The sequence below is a fragment of the Lethenteron reissneri genome, chromosome 42 (assembly GCF_015708825.2).
Source record: "Lethenteron reissneri isolate LAM-NWPU_2019-01 chromosome 42, ASM1570882v1, whole genome shotgun sequence".
Lineage (NCBI taxonomy): Eukaryota > Metazoa > Chordata > Hyperoartia > Petromyzontiformes > Petromyzontidae > Lethenteron > Lethenteron reissneri.
The window spans coordinates 773,491-790,751 of NC_083820.1; the positions used below are offsets into that span (position 1 = coordinate 773,491).

Below are 17,261 nucleotides of genomic sequence, written 5' to 3' on the forward strand. Positions count from 1 at the left end.
CTTCAAGGACAGTGCGTATTATTATCATTATCAGAGTTGCTTTTTTTTGTTTGCTTTTTTGACTACTTGTGTTGTGGTTATTGCAAACATGATGCCTTGAATAAAGGTGTCAGTTTTGTACCAGTTTAAAAGGGTAAAAACCTACTACTAGTCAGTTTACTGTTGGGCAGTGATGGATGTACTTGGCAGGTCCACTACCTGGACAGGAACTGCAAGGGCACCGCCATGTTCTCCTTGAGGGTTCTCAGCTGCTTGACGTCGCAGCACGTGGACACGTTCTCCTGCACCATGCTGGGACACAGCTCCTGCAGCGGGATCGCACACGCGCTCAGTGTTACCCCACGACGCTGCTTCCCGAATGTTTGTCACACTCAGTCGGTACTCACCACCTGAAATACATATTCTTTAAGATATTCTTTGGGTCTTTCGGTAAAGCGACGTAGATAGAAAAAATTATAAAAATATCACGATGATTCTATCACAACGAAAGCAATCGTCACAGGTGAAAAAATAGCGAGAGAGCTGCTGAGGCAGGATGTTATAAAGGTTAAAAAGTTAGACGTGACAAGATTGTTATCCATCAGAGTAACAACCCAATATTCCGACAGCCTAAAATCGGTTCTAGCTAAAGGGTTGAATTTCGCAGTCACCCCTAAACACATCCCAGTTGATGATATCATTGCCCAGGTTGACGTAGCCCTTAAGGGTTTGCGACACATTCCTGCAGACATGGCAAGATCGGAAATCGCTGCAATCCTCAAAAACGCTAAGACACCTATTAGCAACCTCAGTAAAGATGAGTGCTTTGAGCTTTCTCAACTAAAAAAAGAGATATGACAGTCATCCTCACAGCTGACAAGGGCAATGCCACTCATCATGGACAAAACGACATACAACAACAAAATTCAGTACCTACTTAATGATGGTAGCTATACCAAAATCAAGAGATCCCACCAACCGCCTGGTTATGAAAACCAACAATATAATCACTGATTCGACATCGTTAAATCGAACCAACCGAGCGGCTTTCCTTGAAACCCTCTGCTATTATTAGACCACCCAGATTTTATGGCTTACCAAAAATCCATAAAAAAGATACACCACTTCGGCCTATCATCTCCACCATTGACTCACCCACCTACAAACTGGCCCAATTTCTGTCCGAGACCTTACAACCATTCACTGGTAATACCACCTCAGCTGTACTCAACTCAGATCACTTGGTATTGTTAATTAAGGACATCTCACTATTTCCAGGGTGGTTTGCTTGTCAGTTACGATGTAGTATCTTTGTTTACCAAAGTTCCTGTTCCTGATACCATCGCAATCATTGAAGATTTGGTCCAATAAGGACTGAATGCTGATGTACCGACCCTGGTTAGACACTGCCTCACCAACACATACTTCACCTGGAATGGAACATTCTACAAACAAGTTGAAGGTACCCCAATGGGTTCTCCCTTATCTCCAGTTGTAGCCAATATTTTTATGGAAAATTTTGAGACAGATGCCATCCAGGCATCCACCCTACGTCCTTCCTTTTGGAAGAGGTACGTAGATGACACGTTCGTCATCTGGCCACATGGCCGACCAGCTCTGAACCAATTCCTCAACCACATCAATTCCATACACCTGTAGAGGTGTAATTGCGCATGGCTACGAATGTTGAGGTGTGATTATGCATGGCCACGGATGGCCAACAAACACAAGGGGCGGGGTTACGGCCGTACACAAGGGTGGCGCTCGCACCGACGTCCGCATGTGCATCCCCCACGGGCCCCCCCTCGGGGGTGAGTCCTATAAAAGGTGATGAGCTCGAGGGCTCGAGGTCGGGGCTCAGCTTTAACCAGAGAAGAAGGAAGACCTGCTAGAATAGGCCCCAGAGCTCCCCTGGCTCGCTGTCCTTATAAGGGCCGACCAGGGCAAGCCGGTGGCGTGGCCCCGAGAGCCCAGACTAAGCTGGTCTGGTGACTCAGGGTGCCGGGATCCCAGCTTAACCAGGCTGGGACAGATAGCCTCCCCTAGCCCCGTAGTGGAGGAATTGGCATAGGTTAGAGGGGTTAGCTGTCGTGCAATCCCTGTAGCCAAAGTGACCTGTAATTACTGTGTTGGTGTAATAAACAAGTGTGCCTCCGATCCTGTCGTCAAGCCTCCCATATACTTACTACACACCCAACCATCAAATTTACCATGGAGGTGGAAAAAGGACGGCAAGTTACCATTCTTGGATGTTTAATCGAAGAGACCAGATGGCTCAATGGGACACTGTCTACAGGAAAGCCACTCATATGGATGTGCCTACCTAAAATCTCACTCCCACCACCATCCATCCCAGAAGAATTCCCTCATCAAAACTCTACACCATAGAGCTCGATGTATTTCTGACCATCACCACCTAGCCAGTGAACTGGAACACATACACCAAGCCCTCAAGATGAATGGATATTCAGACTACACAATCCATAAAGCTATCACCCCAACCGTTGGGAAAGAACCATCTGACGAACCAATAAAAACCATCACCTTGCCATACATAGCAGGGGTCAAAAATATTTCTAAGATCTTGAGCAAACACAATATCCAGGTTTGATTCAACACAGTACATAAAATTTGTGATATGATCCCATCTGTAAAGGATATGATCCCTGACATGCAATACCCCGGCATCTACAAACTAAGCTGTGTCTGTGGCAGTAGTTACATTGGGGAAACTAAGCGACATGTCTCTGACCGTGTTCGTGAACATAAGGCAGATCTGAAACACGGTGGGTGATCATTGTTTTAACGCTGTGGGCACAAACTAAATAGATTTTTCCAAGACGAAGGTACTCTGCAAACCCACTGGCTATCAGCAAAGATTCGTTCATGAAGCCATCCAGATATATAAACACAGACACAATTTCAACCAAGATGGGTAGAAACTGAGCAATCATTGGAAGGACGTTATTAACCAGGCTAAGTCATAACTGGCTGTGATGTTTAGTAGTTATTTTCGACTCTCTGGTGTTACATTAACAGGTTAAATGCCGTTACATTAACAGGTTAAATGTCTCACTAACACAGCCACCGTTGCTCGTTTTCCTTGATGTGGCGGTGGCTCTACGATCTTACATTGACATACTAATCTCTCACAATACAAGGGCCACCTCCGCAGCTTCGTAGTCGTGGAGGTTGCCCAGCTCTCTCCGATCTTACATTTACATGCAAATTTTATCACTAGCCCCGCCCACTTCGCTTATGACCCTTGGGCTACACCCATCTAAAACCTTTATAACATCCTGCCTCAGCAGCTCTCTCCTTATTTTTTCACCTGATGACGATTGCTTGCATTGCGGTCAAAACGTCATATTTTTCTATCTACGTGGCTTTACCGAAAGACCCAAAGAATATGAATTCCTGCAGTCACGAAAGTTAAGTCATATTCTTTAAGACCTTAATAAACAAATCATCAGCCATGATCAATCCACTTCTAGAGGAAGGCCTCTGAAATCTGTTGATATCTCGTGGTCCTGTGATGTAGAAATAATCCGCGGCTGTCCTCACCATCATTAGATAATCGAGTCTACTGTATTTATAATAACGCAATTTTTTTCATAACAAGGTGTTCATCTTCTTGGTTTTTTCGGTAAAGTCACGTAGAAGGGAAGTAATAAAATAAAAATAAAACATTATAAAATAATTCTCACGACGTTTCGGCTACAACGCAAGCAGCCGTCTTCAGGTGAAGGTGTTCTTCAGGTACCCAACTGGCGCCTTATAGGAGAACATACCGTATTTCGCTTTGGTGTTAAGAAAATACACAAAAAGTCATCTCCTTCGGTGTTCAATATGTTACCAAAACAAAAGAGTAAGCTACTCTGCCTTATTACAGATTCTCACGGCGAATTTAATTTCCCCCATTATGTGAGGACAGCCAGATTTGTTGGTGCAGCCATTTACCTTGAGGAGTTCGTAGCCTTCGTGAGGAAGAGGCTTAGCCGTGCCATTGTAGAAGCAGTTGTAAGCCTTCTGGGTTTGTGGATTCAATCCACACTCTCCGTACCACACACAGTAATTGGGCAAGTGCACCTGGTTCCTATCTTGTTCCTGTCGAAACAAGAAGACGAGTAAAAACGTTGGGACAAAACAGATTTCATCATCACGTGCGCCAACAAAAAAATACAGTCAGAATACAATGTTAATAAGACAACATAGATTGGATTCGTATCACAACTTGCAACAGCATCTCACGATTCTGTACAAAAACAGTGGGCATTTCTATTTTGCAGACACATTTATCAGCAGAGGAAAAAAGGAAGGCCTTAAACCTGGATTTGAAGAGGCAAGGAAGTCGAGAGCATGGATGGCAGGGGGAACGTAGTTCTAGGCTCTGGGGCCAACAGTGGAGAATGAGCTATCTTCCACTGAAATATTGACTGGAAGCTTCCACAGTAAGCATTGGTTGCTCGAGCAGAGAGTGTATGTGGAGGGGAGTAGAGTGAGATGGGAGGGGAGAGGTTAGGGAGGACAGAACAGGAAGGGCAGCAGTAAGATGGGAGGGGAGGGGAGAGGTGAGGGAGGAGAAGACAGGCAGGGCAGCAGTGAGATGAGAGGGTTGAGGTGGTCAGGGAAAAATTCACGGAGTTTGGAATTGAGGACATGACTGCGTCATTACTGGATCCGAGATTTGATAAAGAGATTAAGTTAACGGAGTCAATGGCAATCTCTCTTTTGTATGGCTGACGTAGATGCAGACTAACAACCAGAATTTCACATTCAGGTGATCAAGCCAGACAACCGCGTAAGGAGTAGTGCAGTGTATCGCAGTCAAGTCAATGGCAATGATGAGCCAGTGTCATCAGCACAGGCGTGATGGTCAACATTAATAAAGCTGGAGATGATGTCAATATTGAGAAGAGCAGGAGACTAGGATGGAGCCTTGTGGAGCACCACAGGATGGAGCCTCGCGAGCTGCACAGGTTATTGAAGCTAGCAGTTTGTCTATTCGCGTCCCCACACTCAATACAGATTTGTTCATATTTAAAAAAAACTATAGCCTCGTGGCACTGTGGTTAGCAAATATGACTCAACATTTTTACCTTTTTCAGTTAGAAAATCTAATGCAGGGAAAAGACACTTCAGCTGAACAATGAGATACAACTCAGACTTGGGAGTGCCTTTTATGGTTTAAGGTCATACGTTTAAATCAGTCAGGGGCCTTACCCTATAATCCCACTGGAGTCATAGAACTAGGACTACTTTTTGGGTAGTCAATAGTAGTCAGTCTATGGAACCTGGTTTCCACTATGGGAATGTAGATGTTCTGGCATTGGCTCTAAGAAAGATGTGCCAACCCATTATTACTCCATCTGGCAGGGAGACACTTTGAAAAGCGGCCCCTAAATATGATTAAATGCCCTTTGGTCCCCGAAAGGTCCTAGCTGTGCCAGACCGTGCCAGACTCTCAATGCTCTTGCTAGTCCAATACACACATTGCACACGCCTATCGCTCCCACCATCAACAATGACTATGTACCCTAAAAACACTCCCTGTTGTTAAATATGCAAACCCAATGAGTAAGTCCTTAAACACTGCCCACTCTCCCCCAATTCATTACAAACACTGCCACACTTATTGTTACGTAGACAAAAGTGGGAAGATGTTAACCACCTCGCCTGTTATACAGGTCGTGGGTTTGATCTCAACCCGGATCCCTGTATACTTGGAGTTTGCATGTCCTCCCCGTGGGCACATGGATTTTTCTTAGGTTTTTCCCTCCACAATTATAAACATGCGTTGGGAATACTTGGCTGCTATAAATTTCCACATGATAAGCAAATTCATTGAGCTATCATTTGTAGCCAGGTCGTTTCTGAAAAAGATCAATATCGCTCAGTGGGCCTTACATGGTAAAATAAAAAGTTTTAATTTAGTTTATGTACACATTTCTGATGATAAAATAATACAGGCTATAAAAATAAAATAAACATTTTAAAATTGTATAAATCACACAAGACTAGTGAATGTGTATGGAGCACAGTTACTACTAAATCTGGATATAATTAAATACTTATAACCACTGTGAATAGAAAAAAAACGTAAGTTGTGTAGACATCAATCCAGAAACCTATCCAAAACGATCCTACAAGCGACCATCAAGAAGACTCGTAACAGAAGGTCCCCAAGGATGACTTTGATTGAGAACGTTTCAGACTGGAAGGAGTTAACCACAGATCACAACCTAAGCTTCCAAACATGGTGCCCCAACGACCTCGATGAGTGGAAACTTGTAAATGAGAGACCATACATACTGTGATTACAATACTCAGACCTTAATTAAATGAGTACATGAATGATAATTAGGCGTTACATATGCATGTGTATGACTAACTCGGAGACACTAAGAGTTGGAGGCACTTGTTTATTAACAAGCACCATCGAGGTTAACACTTTTATAATAAGTCCATCTATGATCAGTGACGTTACTCAGTCAGGACAGTTGGTCCTGACTGAGTAACGCCTGACTGGTGACGCCCCGAGATGGTGAAGATGGAGACGATGACAAGAAGGATGAAGACGACGAGAAGAATGGTGAAGACTTCAGCAGCACGACAGGGATCCCACTCCATACGACAGCCCCGAGGTCCCCCACAGGGGCCCGTCTTATACTGTCAGCGTGGCCTGGCTCCGCCCCCAGCCACGACCCCTTTCCAGAACCTACCAACTGTTCTTGGTGTGCCCCTTCTGTGACCTTTCACCTAGATACCCCTCTGGTGTGTCACGTGGCCTGCTGACGTCAGGGCTGTTGTTAGCCACAGATCCCCTTCCGTACCAGCAGCCAGTGCCATGCTGCTACATTAGTAATGTATGCCACTACACATGCACAAACACATGTGTGTTTTATACACGCAAAATCTGGATATTTGTTACCATCTCATGGGCATCCGATATAAGTTGGTGAACACGGAGGGGTGGTTAATAAAACGTATACAAACGACTTCTAAGCCTGCCAGTGTGGCTCTCTTGATTGTTGAGCTTTAACAAAGAAGCGTGGAAACTTTAGACTCTCCTTGTGTGGAGAGTATTAACGAGCAGCAATAACTGCAAGAGATTAATAATTGTTTTGTATATGTTATATCGGTCAGTAGAGCTTCAGCTATAAAAAAAAGTTTGGTCACAAAACACTATGTAAAATTATTTATAATGCCATACCCAACTTGGATTTACATACAAGCCTATTAAAGCTGGTTATTGTAACCATAACCATAAAAGGTTACGTGTCTGCCCTTTGTTGCGGTTCTAAAGCAACGAGTGAACCGTTTACGAGTTCCCTTTTGAGGAATTACTCATAGCCTTATCACTAACAATCGTTCCTTAAATACGGAAGAAAAAACATGCACATGCATGGCTTCTGTAATACTTGCAAACACGCATTTGTCTAAATGCAATGAGTTACCTTCTAAGCCACACGAGATGACTTTACATGCGCACGACATCGTGAGGTGATGTCACGCGTAATTACTTTGTGGAGAGGGGAGGCGCCCCAAGGCGTGCGATGATGTCGCCTGCCCCAAAGAGCTCTTACATTTATTGCTGTTTTGTTGTACTGTAGTGACATCGGGTATGTCACTGTATGGTGCCAGACCGGGAGGGCCGTGGCGTGCGATGTCCTAACATCGCGGACACCACCCGGTGAGTTGCTGTGTGATGCCGGCTTTAGCATAGCACGGTGTGCGATGCACCGTCATCGCGTACACCCTGTAGGCGAGTGTAGGACCAGCCCTAGCGGGGCTTGGTGAGTGCTGGAATAGCACGGACACCACACATAGCATTGTAGTAGGGCTCCCACAAGGGGGAGCGGGAGAGTGTCAGCCCAGAGGCAGGGTTGCCCCGGGCCATGGCACTCTGGTTGACCCCATAGACAAGTGATCTGGAGTGTCTACAGAGAAGGCCCCAGGTGGGCGGGCTAGGGGGTAATCATGTGTCCAGGGAGAGCTCTCGAGAGGGATTGAGAGGGAGCTAGAACGCTCGAGAAGGTGGGCGGGGCCGAGGGCGGAGCGGCCCCGACCCGAGAGGATATAAGGTGGGACCCTGAGAGGGACCGGAGGCACTGCATTCGACAAGCTGGAAGCTCTACGTCTACAACCTGGAAGCTATACGTCCTACGAGGCATCAACACACGGTCGGGGACCCAAATGAGGGCCCGATCCTTCGTAGCTGTAACTGCGATGTATAGTGGAGTTAGCTGGGTGGTCACCACCCTAGGCTGTATCTGGTAAAGGGGCAGTTACCTCTTTGTGTTAACATGTTGATGATAAATAAATGTGTTGCCTCTAAATAATGTCTGCGACTCAGTTGGACTAATTACAACTGGTGTCGGAAGTGGCCAACACGCTAGTCTATACAGCTAGCAGTAGACTATGTCTACACGTCACAGACCACGTGCCAGGACGTCGGACAGCGAGGATGAGGACCTCGTGCCGCCTACAGCTCTGGAAGATGCGGGGCAGATGCTGCCAGCGGAGCAGGGCGCCAGCCGGCCGCTCGACGCTTCTCTGTTGGCGGAGGCAACCCTCCGGGAGGCGCACAGTTGCCTCGCAAAGCTCCTCTACGCTACGGCTTCGCTCCTCGCGGAGATCAATCCCATGATCACCAGGTGAAAGAGGGAGCGGCAATGCCGCTCGTGGACGGCGACTCCACCGCTATTTTCGCAGCAGGCGGGAAACTCGGCGGTGCAGCCCGCGCATTCGGCTGCCATTTTGTCACCGGCGCGGAGCCCGCTAAAATTGAATACGCGCTGTCGGCGCCGATGGACATCCCGGCTCTCCGACGTCAGCTTTCGACCAGATGGCGTCTATTTACGAGCCTCCGGCGAACACGCACCACAAATTCGCCATGCGACGGAAGGGGGAAAACGAGTCGGCCCTCACCTTCCATAGTGCGCTTTTAGCGAAAGCCACCTTCCCTATAATGGACGATGGTATCGACGCGTTGGTCCTCGAGAGACTGCTGGCCTTGGCGAAAACCCTCCACACCTTCCTTCCAGCCGAAGATGATGACGTCTCGTCTCTTAAAGTTGCTAAATGCATCGAAGTCCAGCAACTTCTACAACGGGACAGGGCGCTGGTGACATGTGCCGTGTCCCGCACGGAGCCGGGGCCACCGGATGGAGAGGAGCCCCTTTTGGCATGCGCATCAACTCGGGGTGGTGGCGACCGGAGTGACGGTGTTGCGCGACGGACGGACGAGCAGCGGCAGCCAAGATTGTCGTCTCGTTCCAGAAGCGGCCGTGTCACCTGCTACAATTGCGGCCTGCCGGGGCACGTGCCATCGGGCTGCTGCGTACCACAACGGCACCTCCCAGCATCAGTGCCATCCCAAGCCCTCCCTCACTCGGTTGCGTACGGCCCTCATGTGACATAAAGGATGCATTCTATATATGAACCTATACAGTAGTTAAGTGTTCAGCAATTTGTTAATCTACTGCTGGATGAAGACCTTTCCCACACTATTGATTATGGGGGTTGTTTGACCATACTTCCCCAAGCTTGTTCAGTGAATAGCAGAGGCCCATGACTGGTTCAGATATCTCAAGCCATCGACATTAACCATGGCCAGGAATCAAACTCAGGTAATCAGGTTTGTAGCACAGGGCACTAACCACTGTAACATATGCTGACCACTGCAGGCTCTGGGGGCCACAAAGCATATCCCATCCAGCAGCAATTCCACATCACTGTGAAATGTGGGAACCACTCTGGGTGCCTGAATTAAGATCAGAAGCTTGTAGGGCTTGCTTAATCTCTCAAACACAAGTTTGTCTGTAAAAGAGGCAAATGAGCCTCAAGTGACATCAGGTTATGTAGGCATGGGGCAGTGAATTCTGCGAGCCAGGCGATGGCACTACAGTCAATCACGCTCACTATATTTTGGCTGTGCATTTAATATATCTGTGCAGAGCAGGGACAGTTATCCCCTGGCATGTGCACAATTTCTCTGGGTACTCCGGTTTCCTCTCACATGCCACTCATTCATGGTGTTGACCAACCATCCCAACGCAGGCCGCTCCCAAAAAACACACATGACTAAGTGAGGCTCTCCTCGAGATAAATACATGTACCATTTTTCTGTTTGTCCTCGTTACCTTTCATTGCAAGGTACATTGTGAAAGCTCATCATTTGGATTGCATATCAATTCTATATTAAAAGTTAACCTAACAAAATGCACTTCTTATATTGGTTGAAATTTGGAATACTTTAAGTCTTTTTTTTTCTTTAGAAAAAATATTTCCAATACTGTGGAACTATGTTCAATAATGAAATGCCTAATTTTCTAAAATGAAATGGGGAATCAAATAACCAAGAAACCAATTAATGTTGTTTGTAGACAAAACAATCAATTTAACCTTTAAATGTGTAGTGACAAATGATGTCACTATAGTGTAGCGAAAGTACAGAGTGAGTGGTACTGTATGTGCGGAGCCTCTCGAGCACCAGAGGGAGTTTCCCATGGAAGAGGTTCGGTGAAGACATAACAGACTGGGTAAACCCCCAGAAGTATGTCCTCACCCAGCGGATAAAAGCCGAGTCCCAGCGGTGATCGTGGTTGTTCATCTCTGGGAAGAAATCCTCCGTCTTCGTGGGTCCTCGGTCTCCGGCCTTCGTGCACGTGGACCAGACAGCGTGTGTTGGTTGTCCTGGTCCGATTTAGTAGTTATCCCATCCAGTATGTATATAGTCACCTGGGGTGTTCACCCCTCCAAGTGTATATAGTTACTCGTGGGTTTGACCACCCTTTATCGTTATCCAGTTAAGTTGAGCGTTACCTGTTGGAATTAGTGAATAAACATGTTGCCTCTAAGATTGAGTGTGCGCCTCAATTGAACCCACTACAAATGTATCCACTTGGAAGGATTGAATGCATAAAATAGTTGTTTTCGAAAAATAATTTTCAAGCCTCAATCTACTAAAACTATAAACTATTTTTAGTTTACGGAGCGACATAGCTCTTTTTCAGCTCAACAGTGGCTTATCATGTGGATATTTATAGCAGCCAAATACTTTAAATGCACATTTCTAAATGTGGAGGGGGAACAAAACCAGAGGACCCAGGGGAAAAATCCATGCAACCACGGGGAGAACATGCAAAATCAAACTATGCAGGCATTCTGTATACCAGGCTAGGAGGTTAGCATCTCCTAGCCACTGTGGCGATTCATCTCCAGATGTGGTTGGATTTCCCATCTAGTATTGCAGTGTCGGAGACATGCGGGAGAACAGGGCCATGAGAAATGGACACAAGTGGGGATAAAAACAGTATATAGACGGGGAGACGTGATGAATAGGGAAGGCACGTGGCTGTGTAGACACGCCACAGTGCCAGTCAACACCCCACATAAAAGTCACGCATTTGTATGTCACATGACCACCATGAGGAACCAAAAAAAGACAAAGATTCCCCATTTAGCCTTAATAGACTGTTGGGGCAAATGCTGTTCGCGAGCACCTATGAAGGCTGGCACAGTACACGAAGGAGTGGGTGGCCAACACCATGCCTGACCACCTTTGTCTCCCCAGTAGCACTGTTTTTACACAGCGCACCAGGTACTCATGAGGCTGAGTCGACCTCGGGGAGGCCCAGGACCGGTTCAGATAATCATCACCGGTGTTGGCTGTGAGCGGGAATCGAACATGAGTTGACAGGTTCATAGCGAATCGCGCTAACTGCTACACTTCCCTAAGAGGAACCAGCATGTAGAATAACGAGAATTTTAAAAAAACCTTCAGAGAAAAATACATAATGTATATATATATTTTTTAAATCCCAAAGAACCCTCTCCTCCTAGCTATTCTTCCTACTTTCTAACCGATCACCCTCCTACACAAATAAAAAGAAAATACTTATCTTAGAAATTTAAATATTCTGATATATACGTTTAACTTCTTTCACACCGTATATAGCCAACTGTGCTAATCAGAAGTGCGCGTGCTAACTTTAAGGATCAAGCTTCAGTGCTGCTGACCTGTACGACGGTCTGGCAATCCGTGACAACATCCTTCAGAAGAAAAGTGCCAACTGTGGATACCATCATGGGCACCAGCAAAGGGTTCACGACAGGGTCTATAAAAAGAGACGCATTCTGAAGGCAGACGAACGGCCTTGGCTAATCGGCATGGCACACCGTGTGTCTACACGAGTTACAGAACTCGAGAATGAAATCGAGTGCCCCCCCCTTTTGGCACCACCTTTCCGTGTTTTTAGTCAAATAGAGTTGGCTGCCATCTTAGGTTGGAGCCCGAATTTCCCTCCGGGAGGGGGCCTGGATTCTTCACGTGAGAAGTCGCACGAAATGGAAATACATCAAACAATCTGTTAAAAATGTTGCAGACGGCACAATCATTTGATTGAGCATTGAATCTTACAATACAGTTTAACATCTATAGGGCACCTAGATGCAACTGCATCTCCAGACGCTTCACAGGTAATGGATAAAAAATAGATAACACATTAGCTATACGCACATTAAAACAAATAAGTTAAGTCTTGACCTGAACAAGAACAGTCTCAAGTACACAAAGTTCAAATGGCAGAGAATTCCAGACACAAGGAGCAAAAGCGCAGAAGGAGCGACCTCTCCTGTGGAATGGAAGGTTGACTGGGCTTCGTAAGGAGGCATTAATTGATCAAGTGAAGACAACATGCGGAGAGTTGAAGTGAGATGAGAGTAGAGGGTGGGTTGGGGTAAGACCATAAATATTTCTTATGAACAAGCACTGATATCTTGTCAGCAACAGACAAGTATTTTACTCAAATTTTTTTTGGGAGAAAAGTCTTAATGGGAAGTATTTCTGGTGAAGACCTGCCCAACCTGCGTTGATAACTCGAATCATGGAAAAACTACTTTTGTTTAACCAACTCGGGCTGTCGATCGACGAGTTCTGCGAAAAATCAGATATACTCGAGTCAACTGTCCATGGAAACAAAGTGTTATTCCTCTCACTTGTCTTCACTTCCTGGTCTGAAAGCAGATAGCAAAAATTACTGTACTGTAACATCACGAGCCTGCCCACATTCACCATGAACATAACAACGGTTAAAACCCCACATCCTCGGAACACTCGACAAGGGCCCAGCTCACTGCGCAACATCAGCCATTAACATCTACCACTGTGCCGGACCAGCCAATCATCATGAGATAAACCAGTGATATAACCGATGGGGAAAATGATGAGATCACCATGCTAATACTAACCAGTTTAGCAACATTACCATATTACATGCACCGTGTTATCGGCCATGCGAATTAAGGTACAGCCTGGTTGTATGAGCTCCACAGTTGGGTGCCACCGTGTGAGACGTTAACTACGTCGCCTGGTAGTACAGGATATCGTGGGTTCAATCCCAACCCAGTTTGTACGTTCTCTCCGTGGCCGCGTGTATTTTTCTCCGGGTCCTCTGGTTTAAATACATGCGTTTACAGTATTTGGCCACTATAAATTTCCACACAATAGCCACTTCGTTGAGCTATCATTGGTGGCGAAGTAGCTTCTGAAAAATAACTATAGAGCTCGATGGGCCTTACCTGGTAAAATAGTTCACAGCATGAGATTACAACCCTGGCGAGTTGTGCTGTGCTGTCAGGAACTGCTCGGGGGCTTCAAAACAGCAGAGTGGGAAGGACTTGCATGCAGACAAGATGCAAGCAGTGCAATAAAATTTACCCTGCACTGTATAAACATGCCGTCATCTACCGCAGTAAAAACACCGAATCATCAAACGTCCACGTGGTCAGCATTTCATGCCGTGCCAAAAAGCCCCCTAACGGCTTTTAACCATCACGTCAGGACAGATACACGGACAACTGCCTGGAAGCAATACACAAGCACTCACTTTAAATTTCCCTCCATTACAGTACTGTACTCACATTCTTTAGATATTACATAGAGGACAAACATGCTCACGTGCTTTCCATTGCCGAGTCAATCCACTGTTGGATTTTGAGAGTTGTTTGACCAATAAGTAGAGCAATGGATTATGCTGCCATGTAACCTCATCGTTTATAAATATTTAATTGAATGGGTCCTCAAAGGTTTAATTATACATATTAAATTTAATTATTTTTTAAATAAAGGAATATAGTGTACAGTATTTGAATGTAAAATACATTATTGTACTATACTATGCTTCCACGTCTATGCTCTCTGCCTTTACCAACCAGCACTTAGCCCGTATGGTGAAGTATGGTCAAACAACCACCACAAGCCGCACAGGGTGGGAAGACCTTCATCCATCCGGCAGTGGAGTGACACACAGTCGTGTGAGTGTTCGTGGCAGGTGAGTTAGGGATGTGAATGACAGCATTCAACATCTCTAACTCAGTGAGCTGGTGGATCAGAACACGGCCAGGAATGGAGTAGCTGGGTATATTGATTGAGGTGGCGATTATCCTGAGCCGGTCCTGGGCCTCCCCTAGGTCGACTCAGCCTCAGATGAGTATCTGGTGCGACGTGCAAACATCGCCACTGGGGAACCAAAGGCGGCCAGGCGTGGTGTTGGCCATCCACCCCCCTCATGTGCCGTGCCGGTCTTCATAGGTGCTGCTCGCTAACATCACTTGCCCAAACAGTCTGTTCGGGTTGTACGGGGGATCTTTGTATTTGGTGTAGTGTAAAAGCGGCCTGCTCGGGTGTTGTGCGAGCCAGCGATGTCTATGCGAAGGCAACTCGCACAGTGTGTGGCGCAGTGCAGCAGGCAGTGGATACTTGCCACTCCTGTTGCGCTTCTGTATCGTTTGCTGTTGTAACGTTTGTTGTTGTAATGTCCGACTGGCCATCTCTAAACCTACCGGACATCTGCGATAGAAAGAGCTTCACAGTTAATCGGATTCCTCTAGTATAACACAAATATTCAGATCCTGTGTTGAGAATGGGGGGCCTTGTTAGTAAGCTGTCTTCGGGGGAAGGGAAGGGGGGGGTCGAGGACGCGCTCACGGCCACGGGGCCCCCACCCCCGTCTGGAACGAAGCAGCGAGCCGCGCCAGAGACCCTGAAGACCCCTGCCCCCCCCCGTCTGTGTCGTTCACAGCCCCCCTGTACGCACTGGGCTCTCCTTGAGGGCTGTGCCGTCGTTGGCGTTGTTTGGCGCCCACGTGTGCGAGTGGGGGTCGCCTTTAGCGCGGTTGTTGTTGTTGTTGACTGGGGCAATTCCTGAGGCGCTCGGAGATGGATCTGCCCTCTCCTCGCGGCCAGGCGAAGCGAGGAGACGAGGAGAGACCTCCATGAGGAGACTGGGGACCTCCGTGAGGAGACTGGGGACCTCCGTGAGGAGACTGGGGACCTCCGTGAGGAGACTGGGGACCTCCGTGAGGAGACTGGGGACCTCCGTGAGGAGACTGGGGACCTCCGTGAGGAGACTGGGGACCTCCGTGAGGAGAGTGGGGACCTCCGTGAGGAGAGTGGGGACCTCCGTGAGGAGAGTGGGGACCTCCGTGAGGAGAGTGGGGACCTCCGTGAGGAGAGTGGGGACCTCCGTGAGGAGAGTGGGGACCTCCGTGAAGGAGAGTGGGGACCTCCGTGAGGAGAGTGGGGACCTCCGTGAAGAGACTGGGGACCTCCGTGAGGAGAGTGGGGACCTCCGTGAGGAGAGTGGAGACCTCCGTGAGGAGAGTGGAGACCTCCGTGAGGAGACTGGGGACCTCCGTGAGGAGAGTGGGGAGACCTCCGTGAGGAGAGTGGAGACCTCCGTGAGGAGACTGGGGACCTCCGTGAGGAGACTGGGGACCTCCGTGAGGAGAGTGGAGACCTCCGTGAGGAGACTGGGGACCTCCGTGAGGAGAGTGGGGACCTCCGTGAGGAGAGTGGAGACCTCCGTGAGGAGACTGGGGACCTCCGTGAGGAGAGTGGAGACCTCCGTGAGGAGAGTGGAGACCTCCGTGAGGAGAGTGGGGAGACCTCCGTGAGGAGAGTGGAGACCTCCGTGAGGAGACTGGGGACCTCCGTGAGGAGAGTGGGGAGACCTCCGTGAGGAGACAAGATACATCCGTGAGGAGACAAGATACCTCCGTAAGGAGACTGGGGATCTCCATGAGGGAGCCCTCTGTAAGGAGACTGGGGACCTCCGTGAGGAGAGTGGAGACCTCCGTGAGGAGACAAGATACCTCCGTAAGGAGACTGGGGATCTCCATGAGGAAGACCTCTGTAAGGAGACTGGGGACCTCCGTGAGGGAGACCTCTGTGAGGAGACAGGGGACCTCCGTGAGGGAGACCTCCGTGAGGGAGACCTCCACGAGCCGGGCTTCAAACCCCCGTGGCCCCACTTCCGAGGGCCGGTGTCGCGCGCCCACCTCGCAGTCTCTCACCCCGACCCCGCGAGTCCCGCCACTCACCAAGCCTCGCGTCACCGCCGTGGCCGCCGCGAGCAGAGCGACCCCGAGAGCGAGCCCGAGAACGAGCCCGAGACCGAGCCCGAGACCGAGCCGAGCCATACCGCCTCCTCCTGCCGCGATCTCCGTCTCCGCAGGTCTCTTCTCTTCCTTCACTCGCGGCGCTCGTGCGCGATGACGTCACGCCCAGTTAACGCGTGGGCGTGATGACGTCAGGCCCAGTTGACGCGTTGGCGTGATGACGTCACGTGGCGTGATTTGCCCCCCACACCCCACGCCGCGTCACGCGCCTCCTCCAGCCGCTCGCGGGGAGTGTGCGCTGTCACGTGTGAAGGCAGCCCCGCCCCTCTCACCCCACCCCGCCCCCCACGTGCTCGTCACGTCGCCTCGCCCACCCACGTGGCTCGGTTGCTGTCAGTCGCGGCAGTGGGAGATGTATTTATTTATTAAACGCATCTCCCTCCAGCTGCTTGGCATCGGGTGTCAGCAGCTCCCGTGCACGTTAATGTCAAGCTGTGGCTAGGAGATGCTAACTACCTCGCCTGGTATGCAGGAGGTCGTGGGTTCGATCCCGACCCTGACGCCTGCTGCTGTGGTAGCGTGGACTTGTCTTCGTGTTCTCCGGGTTTCCCTCCACATTTAGAATCAACACGCGTTTAGTCTTTGGCTGCTGCTATAATTTTCCACATAAGCCACTTCGTTGAACTATCATGTGACCAGGTCGCTTCTCAAACATTTGTGGGCCTTACCTGGTAAAATAATAGTTTAGTGTGTACTGTACATGGACCAGCTGTCAGTCCACTGATGGATGAGGGTTCGTTTTGATGATACCATCTCCATCCCACTGATGCTCGTGCTTGTGAGCTTGGAAAGCGCCAATAAAAAGAACGCTTACAATA

General features: G+C 48.4%; 1 protein-coding gene across 2 annotated transcripts in view; it reads right to left on the minus strand.

Annotated features, from left to right (window-relative positions):
* NPC1 (NPC intracellular cholesterol transporter 1) overlaps nucleotides 1-16,504 on the minus strand; it is a 64,315-nt gene extending 47,811 nt beyond the window's left edge. The window contains exons 1-4 of one of the 2 annotated variants that reach the window (XM_061569086.1): nucleotides 16,451-16,504; nucleotides 16,366-16,420; nucleotides 3,940-4,086; nucleotides 199-305 (exon numbers count right to left, since the gene is read on the minus strand). In XM_061569086.1, coding sequence (XP_061425070.1) covers nucleotides 199-305; nucleotides 3,940-4,086; nucleotides 16,366-16,420; nucleotides 16,451-16,464 — 323 coding nt within the window. In that variant the 5' untranslated portion in view covers nucleotides 16,465-16,504. Of the gene's footprint in view, nucleotides 1-198; nucleotides 306-3,939; nucleotides 4,087-16,365 lie in introns of both variants that reach the window. The other variant, XM_061569084.1, reaches the window with a different exon arrangement.
* Between the last annotated feature and the right edge of the window lie 757 nt (nucleotides 16,505-17,261).